This window comes from Abrus precatorius, unplaced genomic scaffold, assembly GCF_003935025.1.
Source record: "Abrus precatorius isolate BTA unplaced genomic scaffold, Abrus_2018 Scaffold10, whole genome shotgun sequence".
Taxonomy (NCBI): domain Eukaryota; kingdom Viridiplantae; phylum Streptophyta; class Magnoliopsida; order Fabales; family Fabaceae; genus Abrus; species Abrus precatorius.
The window spans coordinates 18,397,154-18,413,878 of record NW_020874292.1 but is presented as its reverse complement, the minus strand read 5'-3'; the positions used below and the strand labels follow the sequence as shown (position 1 = coordinate 18,413,878).

At 29.4% G+C, this 16,725-nt stretch overlaps 1 protein-coding gene across 2 annotated transcripts; it reads right to left on the bottom strand.

Annotated features, from left to right (window-relative positions):
* Positions 1–9,906: 9,906 nt before the first annotated feature.
* On the bottom strand, positions 9,907–15,236 carry LOC113849627 (aldehyde dehydrogenase family 3 member F1-like). 2 transcript variants are annotated; one of them, XM_027479661.1, is made up of 11 exons: positions 14,946–15,236; positions 13,199–13,439; positions 13,047–13,115; positions 12,767–12,863; positions 12,437–12,643; positions 12,178–12,302; positions 11,675–11,779; positions 11,424–11,596; positions 11,017–11,107; positions 10,740–10,889; positions 9,907–10,337 (listed from the first exon to the last, which is right to left on the bottom strand). In XM_027479661.1, the coding sequence occupies exons 2-11, from the start codon at positions 13,397–13,399 to the stop codon at positions 10,071–10,073; spliced, it is 1,485 nt and encodes a 494-aa protein (XP_027335462.1). In that variant the 5' UTR covers positions 13,400–13,439; positions 14,946–15,236; the 3' UTR covers positions 9,907–10,070. The 2 variants fall into 2 exon arrangements, with proteins under 2 accessions (XP_027335462.1, XP_027335471.1); XM_027479670.1 differs by having other exon boundaries at positions 13,199–13,433.
* Between the last annotated feature and the right edge of the window lie 1,489 nt (positions 15,237–16,725).

Sequence of the window (16,725 nt, the reverse complement as noted above, 5' to 3'; positions counted from 1 at the left end):
TTGATGATAAGGAGCTATTGGCTTTGGTACATGCAGTAAAGAAGTGGCATCAATACCTTTCTGTTCAATTATTCATCATCAGTATAGCTTGAAGCATCTTCTTGAAAAAAGACTTTCTACACCAGCACAATATGCATAGGTTTGAAGTTTGACATCAAGTATAAGAAGGAGAGAAAATACAGTAACAGAAACTCCATCTAGAGCTTATCATGGACAACTATTACAAATATTAGTTTGTATGATGTCATCTTAGTTATGATAGGAAATAGTAATTACTTACTCATCAAATAAAGCTATATAGCAACTTATGGAGCAAATTTTTCAGGACTCGAGTGTACGTCAAAAGTATCAAGTTAATAAAGAACAAGATCATAATTCTTAAGAATGATGCTCTACAAAATGCTATCTTGAGATGGTTACATTCATCCAATTTAAGAGGACATTCAGGGATCTAAGCAACTGAAAAATGAATCAAACAAGTGTTTTATTGAAAGGAGAATGTTCAACGATATTAAAAAATTCATCTAATCATGTGAAACTTGTCTTATATGCAAATATGAAAGAATGGTAGTACTTTAAAACCTTTACCAATGTGACAAAGTGTGACTATAAATTTTATTCAGGGCATTCCACACACAAATGGCAAAGACATTACATGGTGATTGTTGATCGACTAAGCAAATATACCCACTTTATTCCCTTAGCCCACCCTTTTATTGCCTCTTAACTTGCCCAAATCTTTATGAGTCAAAGTATTCAAACTACATGGAGCGCCAACCAATATTGATAGTGATAAAGACCAATATTTACAAGTAATTTTGTTATGCTTTTCTCTAATATTTAGGAGTGTCTCAAAGCCTTTCCTCTTCATTCCAGGCTCAGTCTAGTGGTTATAGTGAGGTGCTTAACAAGTGTTTAGAAAAATTCCTTCGCTGCATGGTTTGGGACTCCCCACAAGATTGGGTGACTTGGTTACTATCTGCAAAATAGTGATATAACATTGACTATCATATTGCCACTGGCCATACACGTTATGAAATTCTATATGATCAACTACCTCTTATTCATCTGCCCTACATCCCCAAGAGTGCTTTGTAGATGTTGTTGATTGTTCTTTTCTGGCTAGAGAGTTTATGCTTCAAAAAATTAAAGGTAATTTGCAAAAAGCCTCTCACAAAATGAAACATTAAGCTAATAAAGATCAATTTGAACATGAATTCCAAGTCGACGACTGGGTGTTATTAAAGCTCCAACCTTATCGACAATAATCTGTTAAATTAAGGAAAAGTGAGAAGCTTTCACCATGCTACTTTTGACCTTTTCAAATTCTGCACAAGATAGGACGTGTTACTTACATATTGAAATTACCAGAGTAGTATAAAATCCACCCTACATTTCATGTTTCATTACTCAAACCATGTAAAAGTCTAGAAATTTCTTCAAGACAAGTTCCAACTGAATGGGGTCATCTAAACACTCCAAAGGCACCTTTGAAGATCTTGGACAAGAGGATGGTTCAAAGGCATCATAAAGTTGTCAATCAAGTACTAGTTCAATGTTAGGGAGAATCAGTAGAGGAAGCAACATAGGATACTTGGTTCCATATTCAACCAAAAATATTCTCATTTTGCTGCTACTCATCACTCTTTGGACAAGAGTGCTTTCGATAGAGAATAATGGCTAGAGGTAGAAAAGTGAATAACTAATAACTGAATTCTATGGATGATAGTTATTAAATATGATTTGTATAAATTTGACAAGAATGTACATTTGGGTATGATAATAATACAACAAATTTCTTCTTTCTTAATCTCTTTCTCTCTCTCTCTCTCTCAAGTGTTTTATGTATGTATCAGTTTGTTTCAAAACATTAATCCTCAGCATTTAATAGGGGTTGACAAAATGACAAATGCCACCCGTCAACAAGCAGTTGTGTGTGTAATTTAATATTTATAAAAGTGATATTATGACTTTTAACTTACATTAAAGAATAATTGTGCTCTAAATGTCAAGGGATCACAAATAAAAAATTATTACCTTAACTAAGGAATTATGGTCTTTAACTCACACTAATACATATTTACTCACAATTTTTCATCTTTGTAACTCATGTAACACTTTATTTTTAATTATTGTTTCTAACATCCTTCCTTAATTAAGTCTCTAAGTCTTTTTCTCAATCTTCTAAAGTCTTCAAACTTGAGTGACTTGGTAAAAATATCTGCAATTTGATCTTAAGTCTTTACAAAAATCAGCTCTATTTTTCTTAGCAATGCATTCTCTAATGAAATGATATATTGTATCTATAAGAGTTCATGAAATATTAGGTTCTTGGCAAGTTCTTCTACAAATTTATTGTTATTGTGAATTTTAGTATTATGCTTCTAATTCAAGCAAATTTTCTTCAACAATCCTCTAAGCCAAATAACATGACATGTACAAGAGGTTGCAGCGACATGCTCAATCTCACAAGTAGAAAGTGTGACAATAGGTTGCTTTTTAAAATTCAAAGAAAAGGCACAATCACTCATGAATAATACAAATCTAATAGTATTCTTTCTATCATCAATATCACGTACAAAATCATTATCACAAAATCCTACAAGTTTGAAGTCATTACCAAGAGAATAAAATAATCTAAAATCAATTGTACTTTTTAAATAATGAAGAATTATATTTGCAACTTTTAAGTAAGTAAAGGTGGGAGCTTCCATGAAGAATGTGGGGTCTATCTTTTTTCCATCATCAAACTTTGACAATTTTAACCCACCTTTAATGGGTGTGCTCACAAGATTGCAATCAAATATTTTAATTTTTTTAAAAAAATTTCCTTTGCATATCACTCTTGTGAGACAAAAATATCATTCTCCATTTGCTTCACCTCTAATTCCAAGTAATAGGACATAAGTCCCATATCTATCATCCAAATTCACAAACATAACTTTCTTGAAATCTTTAAATAAAAATATATTATTGTCACTAAAGATAGGATCATCCACATAAAGGCAAACAAACAAAGTATCACCATTATCAAAAGTTTTAACATAAAAGGCATACTCATGTTGACAATGGATAAATCATTGTATTGAAAGTATTTATCAATGCAACTATTCCATACCCTTGGTGCTTGTTTTAATCCATACAACGCCTTCTTCAACTTCAAGACCTTTTTTTCTTATCCCTTGACTACAAAGCCCATCAGTTGTTCAACATAGACATTTTCTTCAAGATAATCATTCAAAAATTTTGATTTGACATCAAGTTGAAAAATTTTCCATTTCATTTGAGCTACCAAAGAAATCAAAAGACAAATTGTCTCCATGTGAGTAACTAGTGCAAACACTTAATCATAATTAACTCCATGTTGTTGCCTATAGCTTCTAGTAATAAGCCTTGCTTTCTATCATTTTGCCTCTTTGTTGACATTTATTTTAATCTTGAACACTTATTTTACTCTAATTACTTTATGATCCTTAGGAAGATTTGATAGTTCCTAAGTGTCATTCTTCTCAATGGCTTTGATTTCTTCCTCTATGACTTTCTCCACTTTTGGTCCTTCATAACTTCATCAAAATTCATAGGTTCACTATCAATATATAAACAAAACAAATCATTTATCATTTCAATTTCATCATATATTTCTAGGAGACTTCTCATTTTTCTTGACTTTTCACTTGAACTATCTTCAGAAGATGATAAGATTTATGAGTTGGTGAAAAAGGTGGAGTAGAAAACTCATTTGATGGCTGAACTCCTTCTTGATCTCCTTCTTCAAAGTATAGAAAAAAATATAAGTATTGTCTTCTTTCTTCTCCAAATAGCAAGCTTTTTTTTTTCCATCAAATTCAGCATATCGACTCACCATTGTTTTGCCCTTACTTAGGTTATATAATTTGTAACCTTTTGAGTTTACATCATAACCAATGAATACATACTTCACACTACGATAATCAAGCTTGAATCTTCCTTGGTTGGATACATGAGCATATATGATGCTTTTAAAGACTTTAAATGGTCACCTCTTTACTTCACTCCACTCCATGTTTTTTGTGGTGTTTGATCTTTAATATTTCTTATAGAAGAGCAATTAGATAAATAAATTGCACAAGTAATAGCCTCGGTGCAAAATTCCTTGGGTATATTTTTACCTTTTAACATACATCTTGTCATATTAAAAAAAAAGTTCTATTTTTTCTTTCTACTATCCCATTTTGTTGGAGAGTTCTAAAAACCGTTAAAAGGCGACAAATCCCATAATTTTCACAAAATTCATTATAGTACTTTGATATGAATTTGTTACCTCTATCGGATCGTAAAGCTTTGATTACATAATCACTCTTTTTTTCTACAAGTGCTTTAAAAATTTTAAAAGCTACAAATGTTTCAAAACTTTTCTTTATAAAATAAACTTAAGTTTTCCTTCTAAAATCATTAATAAAGAGCAAAAAATATTTGTTTTTACCAAACGATACAGGATCAATTAGATTACATACGTTAGTGTAAACAAGTTGGAGAGGTTCTTTTGCTCTTAATTCAGCTTTTTTAAGAAAACTTCTTCTTGCATGCTTGTCACGAGACATGCTTCACACAATTGATTGAGATGATTAATGAAAGTCATCTCTCTCACCATCTTCTCATCTCCTAGAGCCCTAAGCGCACAAAAGTTTATGTGCCCAAATTTCATATTGCAATACTGTGATTCATTTGTCATGCTAGTATTTAAACATTTTGCTTCAATAGTCTCAATGTCTAAAATAAACATTATGTTTCTTGACATAAACATCTTGATAATTAGGTTAGAATTTTGATCTCTAAGTCACAAACAATAATTTTTCATAAGGATTTCATACCCCCTTTCAACAAGTTGTCCCAAACTTAAAATATTATTTTTTAGCTTAGAAACATAATAAACATTCATGATAATTTTGTGAGTATCATCTTTTAAAGAAATTAAAATGGTACATTTTCCTTGAATTTGCACCTTGGAAGAATCTCCAAAGGAAACATTCTCTTTCACTTCCTCATCAAGCTCCACAAATTTTTCCCTATAACCACACATGTGATTACTTGCTCATTGTCAAGATATCATAAGCATTTGTCACCCTTCTCTTCATTCTTAAGTGCTAGCAATAATGTTGGCTCTTCATCTTCTTCTTTCTCTCCATTAAGGTAGGCTTTCTTTTCAACATTTGTTCTACACTCTCAAACGTAATGACCATATTTTTGACAATTGAAACATTCAACATTAGATTTACTATACCTCCTTTCATTTGTCCTACCAAAATATCTTTGTCTCTTCCTTTTCCACAACTTCTAGTGGGTTGATAATAATCTCTATTGTCAAAATTATTAGATCTTCTCTTCCTCCTTTTTATTTGGCCACAACCACATTTTCTTTTACATCTATGGCCTCTTTGATTTTTTTTCTCCTCCACTTAGACTTTGGTTTTAAGGACTTGCTCCAAACGCTCTTCTTGCCTTTGATTAAATCTCTCTTCATAGGCTTGAAGAGAACCCATCAACTAGTCAATAAACATCGAGTTTAAATATTTGGACTTTTCAATAGAACAAACCACATAGTCAAACTTTGTGGTTAAGGAGTGAAATATTTTTTTCTATTATGCGAATATCTTCCACCTTTTCTTAATATCATTTCATTTGGTTTACAACAACCATTACTCTATTACCAAAATCTAAAATAGCTTGGATTCTTTCATATGCAAGGATCAAACTCTCATCGTAGAGTTTGTATCATATTTTTTACTTTGTCAACCTGTTAATGGTTTGTTTTTAAAATTTTCCAAGCTTCTTTAGATGTAGTTGCATTGAACACAATCTCAAACATAGCTTTATCTAAGCCTTGATGGATAAATGCAAGTGTTTATTGATCTTTCTTCTTTTGCTTCATCAAAGCATCTTTCTCATTTTGTGATAAAATAACCTCATCTTGGGTTTATCATAACCTTTTTCTACAATCTTCCAAGCATCTTGAGACCCTAATAAGGATTTCATGTGTCGACATCAATTATCATAATTTTCTCTAGTGAGACGTGGAAATTGAAACATATTTAGGCCATTATTTGTCATCTTTCAACTCTCAAGATGTTTTTCTCAACTCTCAAGATCGAACTAAGCTCTTGATACCGCTTTGTTAGAGTAAAAAGAGAAAAATTATAATAATAGAAGGATTTTATTATTTTGTCACACCAAATACATGAGTATAATTCATTGTTTATAATAATGATATTATGACCTTTAACTTACATTGAAGAATAATTGTTCTATAAATGTCAAGTGGTTACAAACAAAAGAATTATTGCCCTTAACTAAAGAATTATGTTCTTTAACTCACACTAACACAAATTTATTCACAACTTTTCATCTTTGTAACTCATTTAACATTTTATTTTTAATTATTATTTCTAATAGATAGAAAGGGACTGTGGAAGTTTTTTTTTTTTTACCACTATTATGTAATGCAAACATGTTTTCCAAAATTTGCATCCCCCATAGTGAAAGTCGATAAAATATTGATGCAAATGAAATTCATCAAACTAAATCTTGTCTATTAGAATGAAAGTCTAATTTAATTATTTTACATCAACCATTGATGTGCTCAAAAAAGTGAATATCAAAGTGATTAATCAAACAAGGCAAATGTGCTAAGGTTTGTGTTGATGTTGACTCAACCAGTTGTAGGAACAAATGGCTTGAATGGATATTCAAATAATGTTAAATATAAAATTTATACATTATTTGCTCAACATATGGTTGCTATGGTAAGATTTTGGTCACAAGTCAAAAGAAGTGAGTAGTGAGTGAACTTGATGTTAAACAAGTGCAACATGACGTTACAAAGCAAAGAGAAATTTGAACCTAATGAGAAATAACTTGGTGGGCACTAAACACTAAAGAAGGCAAGAGAAGAAAATCTAACTCACACAACACAAAGAGCAACAATAAGATTAAGAAACACATCATCATCATTGGCTTTATTACTTCAACAAGCTTTTAGGAATTTGCCTCATGATGGGACAATTAGTAAATCAATAAATTTGGTTAATCATGGTATCACAATTGCAACCAAAGGAAATATTGTGACTCAAGATATAACTATGGAGTGTTAAAATACGGAGGATTAGCCCAACACTATTGTGCATAACCCTTTCTTTATTTGTTACCATGATGACGATAGATTTTATAACTTTGCCTCTATCATACGTGAGTGGAAATACTTATTAGAAACTAGACAAGTAGAACAGTTGGGAGAAGACACATTAATAACTTTTATGTTATAGTTCTAGCATCCATCGATCATAAATTTGAACTCATAACATTTTATTTCACTTTTATTATTTTTATCTTTAAACGCATAAGATAATAAAAAAAGACCTAATACCACAAGTTACAATTCTCTTTTACAGTTTATTCCATATATTTTTTAAAATTAAAATTGTCTCAAAATAATGTGTGAATTACACTTCTTAATGTAATATTTTATTTTTTTTCTTATTTTTTTATTAATTTTACAAATTTTTATTTAACTTTTTCTTATTATCTTATATAAAATTTAAAATATTCTATTAATTATTTTGTTTATATTTATAAAATTTTTCTTATTATCTTATTATATAAACTTTTAATTTTTTTGTTGAATATCTATGTTTATATTTATAATTTTTTTTATTATGTTATATAAGTTTTTAACTTTTCTATTTATATATAAAATTCATAATACGTAATACATTATTTTTATTATTTTATTTTTTTATTATTATAATACATATTATTTCTAGTTAAATTTTAGAGTTAAATTAAAATAATAAATAAAATTAATATTTCAAATAATTTTATTATATATATTTATTTAGAAAAATATTTAAAAATCTATAATTATTTAATATTTAATATATATATATATATATATATACTAAAATAAAATAATTATGCATTGTATAGGGTAGTTGTTAAGTATGCAATGCAGTTACACCATGAGATGTTAAAGAATAAGGAGTTTCTTTTTTTTTTCTTTCATTCTGTGTGTGAAGCTTGTATCATTATGTCATTTTCTTGTATTTTATTAATCATTCACATGTGGCGCATTTCTTATGTGAATCTTATTGTATATAATGTCCCTTGATGTTAAATATAAACTTTTTGAACTATTTTATAAAATTAATAAATGTTATTAATTTTATTAATGACATTAAATTTGTTAATAATTTAAATCAATTTTTCAAATTTTTCCTTAAAATTATTATAATTTACTATCTTATACTCTTTTGCATAATTAATTTTTTAATCTCTATTAAGAGTGTTAGGCTTGTAATTTATTATTGAGTGATCTGTAATATTTTGTACTTGTTAAATGTTAATTGAATGATTATTTAGTATTAGAATAAATTTAGATAAAGTTTAAAATTATTTTTTTAAAAAAAAAGATAAACAGTAAAGTTGGCGTAAATAGTAAAAAAATATTAAAAAAACAAAATTTTGTCTATAAATAGGAGGGCCTTACACGAAATTTTTATTTTTTTACACTTTTCAAAGGTTCTAGAGAGACCTAAGGCCATGTACCACCATTTTTTCTCATGTTAAGCCCTCCTAAACTTAGATTTCTTACTAATTCTGAGATTTTACATTTGTTCTAATCTGAAGTAAGTTTCTATAAGTTTGAAGTTAGATTTATCGTTCGTTTCTCTTCTTCTTCTCTTTCTTATAAATAGTTGATGATATCTTAGGAAAAACTTCATTGTAGAGCTAAATCTTCGGTGGATCTTACCTTAAAACAAGTAATATTTAGTAGATATGGTGTAAATCGCTGTTATAAGGTAAAGAGAGCTTACTTCAACTATTAAACGATGTTTAAAATGATTTAGTATGCTATTACAAGAAGTTTTGAAATGATTTTGTCAGATCTCTTGGATAAAAGCTATTTTCTATGTCATAACTATTATTAATTGATTTAAAATACTAAGATTTAGCTAAAATATTATACATTATTTTAGCTAAGCTGTTGAGAATATGATTTTGTCTGTATTGCATCATACTGAGATATATGTCTTGTTTCATTATAGAGTCAAGTTACACGTTTAGGTGGGTAGACGTGTAACGATAGAGCCTACTGAGTTGTGCTATTTGAATCTAGATACTGGAATAGGTCGCTCCCAGACCGACTCAGTTCCTTCTGGATTACTTAGGCTGTAAAACCAGTTGGAACCATTTTCATGTTGTACATTGATGAGTTGAGAATGCATTGAACTGTTGCTTTATATATATTATTTTTCTTTTGTAAGTTCACCCTTACATTTCTGTTTATGTTGTTGTGTGCGTGTGTACTCCAATGATCGTACGGTGGAACATGAGTAGATATAGCAGGTGTTGCATCTACTTCACAGACTAAGGGACCAGTGAAAACATGTTAGAAGGCTCAAATTGAGTAATTTTGCATTAAAGTACTTTTTCTTGTATTTTGAGACCTCGTATAGAGAGTTATGTAGTATAAATTTTGTATATTTTGAGTATTATGAACTAAATATAATATTATGTTGTTCTGTTAGATATTTGTTGTAATGAACTTTCTTTATTTTGAATCAAAAGTGAATTTTATACTTATATTCTTTATTATTTATCTATTTTAAATAAATAAGTGGTGTAGAAATAATGTTTCCCGTCTCTTATAAAAAGGAGTTGTGACAAAGAATAGTGTCATAAACAAATAATTAATATAAGAAATAATATATAAAGGATCTTACAAAAGGAACTATGACAATTCCCCTTAAGAAAATCTTATATTTAATATGAAAGAAAGTGTTAATCTACATAATCTCTTTTTCCTTTTGTAATTTCACCTTATTTTTATAAAGTTTAATAATAATAAAAAAAGTAGAACCAAATATCCTTCATCCAAATATTGCCTTACCCAAGACCAAAGAAACATAAAAGACATACAGAACCAGAGAGAAAACGCTTATTTAAGTATCTATGCCCAGAAATACAAAGTAGCTAGGAATAACCTATCCTTATTAGATGCTTGCTAGAAAAAGATAAGTGAAAGAAACTAGTGCCCATCAATTACAAGCCTGAAATAATGACCGTTTTGATCTCTTTAAGCCGAGCAGAACTAGAACTATTCCAAGATAGTCTAAATTGTAAGCTACCTCAAGTAGTTGGAACTTGTCAAGAGTCCATGGAGGAAACCTGAACCAAAAATCAGTCAAGAAACTTCTTCTAGCCACAGCCTTATAGTGACTGAACGCATCAAAGGAGAACTTTCCATGGTACTTGCCAAATCCACATTCACCAACTCCTCCAAATGGTAGGGTATCCGCTATGTACTACACAAAATACAAATTAGTTATCTTATAAACACAAAACAACCTTCTGATTAGTAAGATTGAAAAATGGAAACATAATTTCTATCAACCAAAGAACCAATTTTCATACCCCCATCTTGCCGACTATTATTGTTGCTAACAAGGATGCTCTTAATGATTAAATTAAAGGGTCAAGTATATTTTTAATCCTTATAAAACTGACAGATTTTAAATTTTGTCTCTGATTTTTTTTTTAAAAGTCCTTACAAATTATAAAATTGTGTTTTAGTCCATGACGAGAGACTGACTAAAAAACAAATTAATTAGGGAATAAAGTTAAAATCTATTAATTTATAAAAATAAAAAATATACTTAATTTTTAATTAAAGAAGGCAAAGAAAGAGAGGAACAGTGGGTTAATACTTGTAGTATTGCATCGTTGAATATAAGACTTCCAGATGATGTTTCAGATAGCATTCTTCTCTGCAAAGCTTGGTTTTTTGTGAAGGCATAGATTGCCAGTGGTTTAGGTCTTGAGTTTATGAATTCAATACTGTCTTCAAACTTGTCCAGCTACAAAAGTCAGGCAAATAGAAATTAAACTTCACTTATGATGTGGTAAGGCTAAGTGAAACCACTTGCCAACTTCAAATACCATTAATCAGAAAGGACTTAACAAAAAAATTGGTATGTATCTTACCGTGATAATAGGAAGCACGGGGCCAAAAATTTCCTCTGCCATTATTGCTGATTCAAGAGGTGGATCCAGTAATATTGTTGGTTCGATAAATCTGCAAATTAAGATTTTTGTTAGAGAATAATCATGTCAACAGAAAATCGTTTTGTCTTATTACGCTGGGAAATGAACTTTACCGGATCATATTCATATGCTATATGTAAAAAACAAAAGTTAGGTATAATTCTTTAGATATTTTAATTAAAATTAAAATTTCCTTTTTATAATAAATTAGTATTTAATATTATTATAAATTATGTTATCATGTATCGTTAAAATAAAATTCTAATTTAAGTAATAACCACCATCAAAGTGTTTTAAAAATTGTAACCAAGTTTTTTTTTCCATTAAAAAAATATATTACTGCTTACAAGTCTTTTTCGTCCATTGAACCCCCAAAAACCACTGATTCTTTGACCTTTGGATCAGAGAGAAGATTCCTAAGTCTTGAGAAATGTTTATCATTGACTATCCTTGCAATTATGTTGGATGCTTTGGGGTTTTCTCCGAACATTTTCTTAATCCCGACCTTCATTAAGTTCACCTAAAGAACAAAAGAGAGGTTATGCTTCAAGATCAAAGTAACAAATAGCAGCATTATAAAAAGTTCGAAAATTCTTACCAACGTAGAACTGAAACTCTTTTCTACAAGAACATAATCGATTGCTATGCATGCTTGCCCTGCACAAGCCCCATATTTTGCCACCAAAATTCGTTTCACAGCCACCTTGTTCCACCAAAGGAACATCCGGTAATAAAATATTTGTTATTGTGCTACAAGTTTATATTTAATCAACTTAGTGAAAAAAATAAAATAAAAACTTTCTTTTTTATTTTGGCCTCGCCAACCGGTATCCTAACAATATTAAATAAAGAATTAAAAAATCACTAAAAAAGTGTATTGAAAATCAAAGAAAATGGTGCATTAATAATATTTTTCTAATAAAAGCTTTCTACTTTTAATTTCTCAACCATTACACTGAAGACCATTTACTTTTATTTTTTCTTCTTGTCCTCTGTTTTGGTTGAGTCCTTTTTCTTTTTCCTTTCAGCTTTTGTTTAATTCTTTTAAAGCAACATTCAATTGTTTTGATCAATTTTTAAGAGAACTTTTGAAAACCACACCTCTCTGTCCCAGGAAGAGGAAAGGGAATCCATCAATGCCGGGCACTTTCCACCCAACTCCAAAGTCACAGGTGTCAAATGCACCGCTGCTGCAGACATAACAATTCGCCCCACCCGTGCACTTCCTGTTTTTGGATCATTAGTTAAAATAAATCATCAATGATTATGAATTATGAAAATGACATAAGGGTAAGGACAAAAGTTAATAAAGATGATGATGATGATGATGAAACCGAATATATAGTTGAGAAAGGTTTACCTGTGAAGAAGATCTTGTCCCATCTTTGTTGTAGGAGTAGCTCGCCCATTTCAGGTCCACCTTGGATGATCCTAATGGCATTGTTGTCCAAGTAAGTTGGAAGGACAGTGGCTAGAAGAGAAGAGCAAGCAGGGGACATCTCTGAAGGCTTTAGAACTAGTGTGTTTCCAGCAGCTACTGCTCCTATTAGTGGCTCTAAGGACAGTCCTATTTTATGAAACCTTAACTTGTTAATTTAGAATAGGTATTGAAGATATCCTTTGTACTAAGGGTGCACTTGAAAGAGTTTATAGAATTTTATAAAAGTAGGTTACTATGAAATTAACTTACCAAAAGGAAAATTCCATGATGAGATTATGAGAACGAGACCAAGTGGCTCAGGAACAATCTCTGCACTGGAAAGCAGTGCTATTCGTGGAAGTTTAGCCTGTGACAGACGTTTAAAATTGGTTCTGGAATTCTTCCGTGGAAAAATCTTATGCACCAGTCATCTATTTAATTAATTAAGATGTAACATGTATTCTGAACCTCAACAATAATTTTTTCTTATTTTAGCATCAAAATGTACACAAGATCTTTGATGGCAAGTAACAATGTAACATAACCTCACCTCTTTGGCCGCCATCCAATTTTTCAAAGACTTGGTTGCCAAATTTAAGGTCTTCATTAATGCTCCCACCTGCAAGTAATTATTGATTAATAAAGAAATGACATTAAACATTTGTACTATTTGCTAATTACAAGAAAGAATCTTGGCAACACCTCATCTCTGAAAGCCTCTACATAATGCTTCCCCAAATCCTTCTTGAGGGCCTTCAAGATTTCTTCCTCTTTTTCCACGAGAAAATTACGCAACCCTTTAAGCTGTGATTGTCTCCATGATGCTTCCTTCGTTTTTCCAGTCCCATAGTACTTTCTAACATTCTTTAGATCTTTTTCCAAAGCTTCCACCGTGGACTCCATGTCATGAACAAAGAATCTAATGCACCCAACTTCCCTGCAGCTAGTATATAAAATCTTCACCCCTGATACATTTTCTGGCCTTTCATATTATAATTTCTAGATGACATTAAATTACCACTCCTTCTTTTACCGAGACATAAAAGACTAATGGAAGTTTTACTTCTTTAAAATGTTAGATGGAAAAACGAAAAATTTAAATTGTTAAATAAAAAAAATAAAATAGAACTTCAGAATTTAGTTTTGCCATTGATTTAAAAACTGGACCTAAGCCCATCCGTTATTGAATTCGCCACCAAACTAAGTTGGTCCAAAACAATACCAGAAAAAGGCAAAAGAAAGAAAGAAAATCCAATTCCTACTTGATTTAGATACACGACGTCTGCTGGCCAAAAAAAGAAAAAACGATACACGTTTTCTTATGTTTATTTTACAGCTTTCCAAAATGGTATGAAATTATTTGGCGTGAAACTGTTAAAAAAATTGTCCTTGTTGTCAGTGAATGAATATAATAAGTTAAAAATCAAATAATATTAAAAATTGATATAAATAACAGTTAATATTTTGTTAAGAAAAATGTTATTTGTACAATAATTCTGTACTTCTTTTATAAAGTACAAATAAATAAAAAAGTGAAAGAAAAGAATAACAAAATGGATGATACGATGAAAAGAAAAAGAGAATTTATTATTATAAAAATGTTATATAAATTTATTGTAGAATATTGTAACTTCTTGTAATGGTTCCGTGAGTTAAATTCCATATGATATGATATTTTTTATTTTTTAAATATTCAAATTAATCCTACAAAAAAACAGGAAAACACTTTCCCCTCTGAACAGGTAGTATTTATTTTAGTTTTTAAAAAGTTAAAAGATAAAATACTTTAGTTGTTACATTAGGTGAACAGAAAGACTAAAACGTCATTTGCTTGTAATTAATTTTAAGCGACTTCATTATTTTCAGCACAGAATTAGGTCAAAGAAAAATTTCTAGAGAATTCAATTGGGTGTTTACTTTTCTTATTCTTTTTTTGGTTTCTTATGTTTTATTAAAGTTAATAAAAAAAAAACACGAGGAAACATAGATTACAAATTTTCTTTAGTTGTGACGAAAACTGAACATCCAATTTTATTTTTACTTAAGCTAAAATTATTCGTTTGTGTAAAATTTGTTTAAACTAAAAAAATTTAAGTTATATTCTGTATTTTTGTTTAAATAAAAATAAAATTGGATGTATAATTACTGCCACAACTAGAGAAAATCCACATCCTCGTCAAAGACATATCGGGGCTTGGGGGTTTTGATGCATAAATCACTGTGCTTGCGGGTGTGGAGGGAAATCATGGTATGGTGACTGGGTCTGATTGGATATTTTTGCTGTTTGAAAGGTGGTATGGTATTTTTATGCCTCTGAGTGTGTGTGAAAATGGTTTTGCTTATGAATGAGTTGAATAACAAAGACAAAGTATAAGAGGTACATAAGATAACACAAAACTCAGTTATACAACCCAAGTAGTTCATAGCATAAAAATGAAGTAAAGGTTACTTGGAGTTTGTTGGTTCACCACCTCTCTTCTTCTTAAAATTTCTTCACAGCTTCTGATACTCTTTCTGAATTCTCTGCTTCTCAATGAATCTCCCCTTTCTGTGCGAGATGCTCTCTGTTTTATAGTACCATCTGCTCGGTATCTCCCTCTCAGAGTTTCTCTCTTCTATGATTTGTGTTTGTATTGCTCTTCCTTGAATGAATATTCACTTCTCGCTGTCACTTTTTTACTTTGTTTATCAGACGCAGCCCAAGGTGATCTTAATAAGTGTCGCGGGGATGCCAATTTGCAGAAATTGCAAGCACAAGTGGTGCCTCCTTGCCATCAATTATCAATTTTATTTTTTTTTAATTTTTCCTGAGTGATTAAAAAAAAGTACAAACAAAATAGATTATATACTTAAATAATTACAATTTTTTTCTTAATTTCTCATATGTTCTAATCTAAAATTTAACTTACTATTCGACCGACCTTCGTTAGTTAATAATTACAATTTTTGTTTATCATATATATTTCTAATATCATAATTTTGTTTATTATTATACAATAATATACATATATATATATATATAATTTCTACTATTACTTATATTATAAAAGGAGGAGTTAAAATGTAACAAAATATTCATGTAAGAATTAAAATACTAAAAATAATGTAAATTATAGAAATTAAGTGTAATTAAACAAATACTTTTAATAGATTCTAAAAAAAGACAGTAAATAAGAAATCATACACTTTTAAAAATTTAAAAATTTATATATTTAAGTTAGAAATTATATATTTATTAAAATATAAATTTTAATAATTTTATAAATATATAAAATAATTAAAAAATTATAGCTATAGTCGATAAAATATTAAGAATGATTTATGTATGACAAAAATTTTTACTACATTTGAAAAAATTAAATATATTAATTTTATAAAAATAACGAAAAAGACCAGTGTGTTAATTTTATAAAAAATTTGACTGAAATAAAAGATTAAAATTAAATTTCACAAAAATATAAAAAATACAATTTTTAACTCTAAATAAGTTACATAAAAATAATAATAAATTAAATGTTAAATTTACTTTGTTTAAATAAATAAATTAAATTAAAATATTTTTAATAAATTAAACTTAAAATTTTAAATACTTTTTTTCAATCTCGTTTACCCTCTGAAGTAAAATCATTTATGGAACTTGTTTGACTGAAGTTAGTTACGCGCCTCAAACTATGGTTTTGACCGAAGGCAACCCGTTGTTGCTTTTGTAGCTGTAAAATTCTGCGCCTGCATCCCCAAATGAGAGGGTGCCACGACCTCCACATCCCCATTCAAGATCAACAAATATGAAAATTAAGAGATGTAATAATTAATGAAAATTTTTAAAAAATAAAATTTTAAAAATTAAAAATCGTTGATGATAATTTTTTTAAAATAATAAAAAATGTAAACCGCAAAAAATTCTCAGCACAAGAAATATTAATGATAATTTTAGAAATTTTTCGTATTTCCGTCTCACAATTTCATATTTTAGTATTTAACTATATATATGTATATAACACACTGTTAGGCGCAAGCACTTGCTAATCATTAAGTAGACAAAAATGAATATAGTTGTCAGTCACTATTTGATTGAAGAACGAAAACAGCGTTGACAAGGTTACATGCACTGTTTGTGACAAAACCGTTGATACAGAAATTGGTGATTTAAATTGACGGTAACTTTCATGTAGCTAAACCATCCACTATTAAGTCTATGAAATTGTTGACTGTGTAGCGGCTGAAAATTT

Bases quoted from the DNA above. Each gene is read 5' to 3' on its own strand.
- LOC113849627 (XM_027479661.1), bottom strand. From the start codon at position 13,399: ATGGAGTCCACGGTGGAAGCTTTGGAAAAAGATCTAAAGAATGTTAGA. The intron at 12,864-13,046 runs GTGAGGTTATGT...CGTCTGTCACAG, and splicing joins ATTGGATGGCGGCCAAAGAG to GCTAAACTTCCACGAATAGC. The intron at 10,890-11,016 runs GTAAGATACATA...TGACTTTTGTAG, and splicing joins CCGTGCTTCCTATTATCACG to CTGGACAAGTTTGAAGACAG.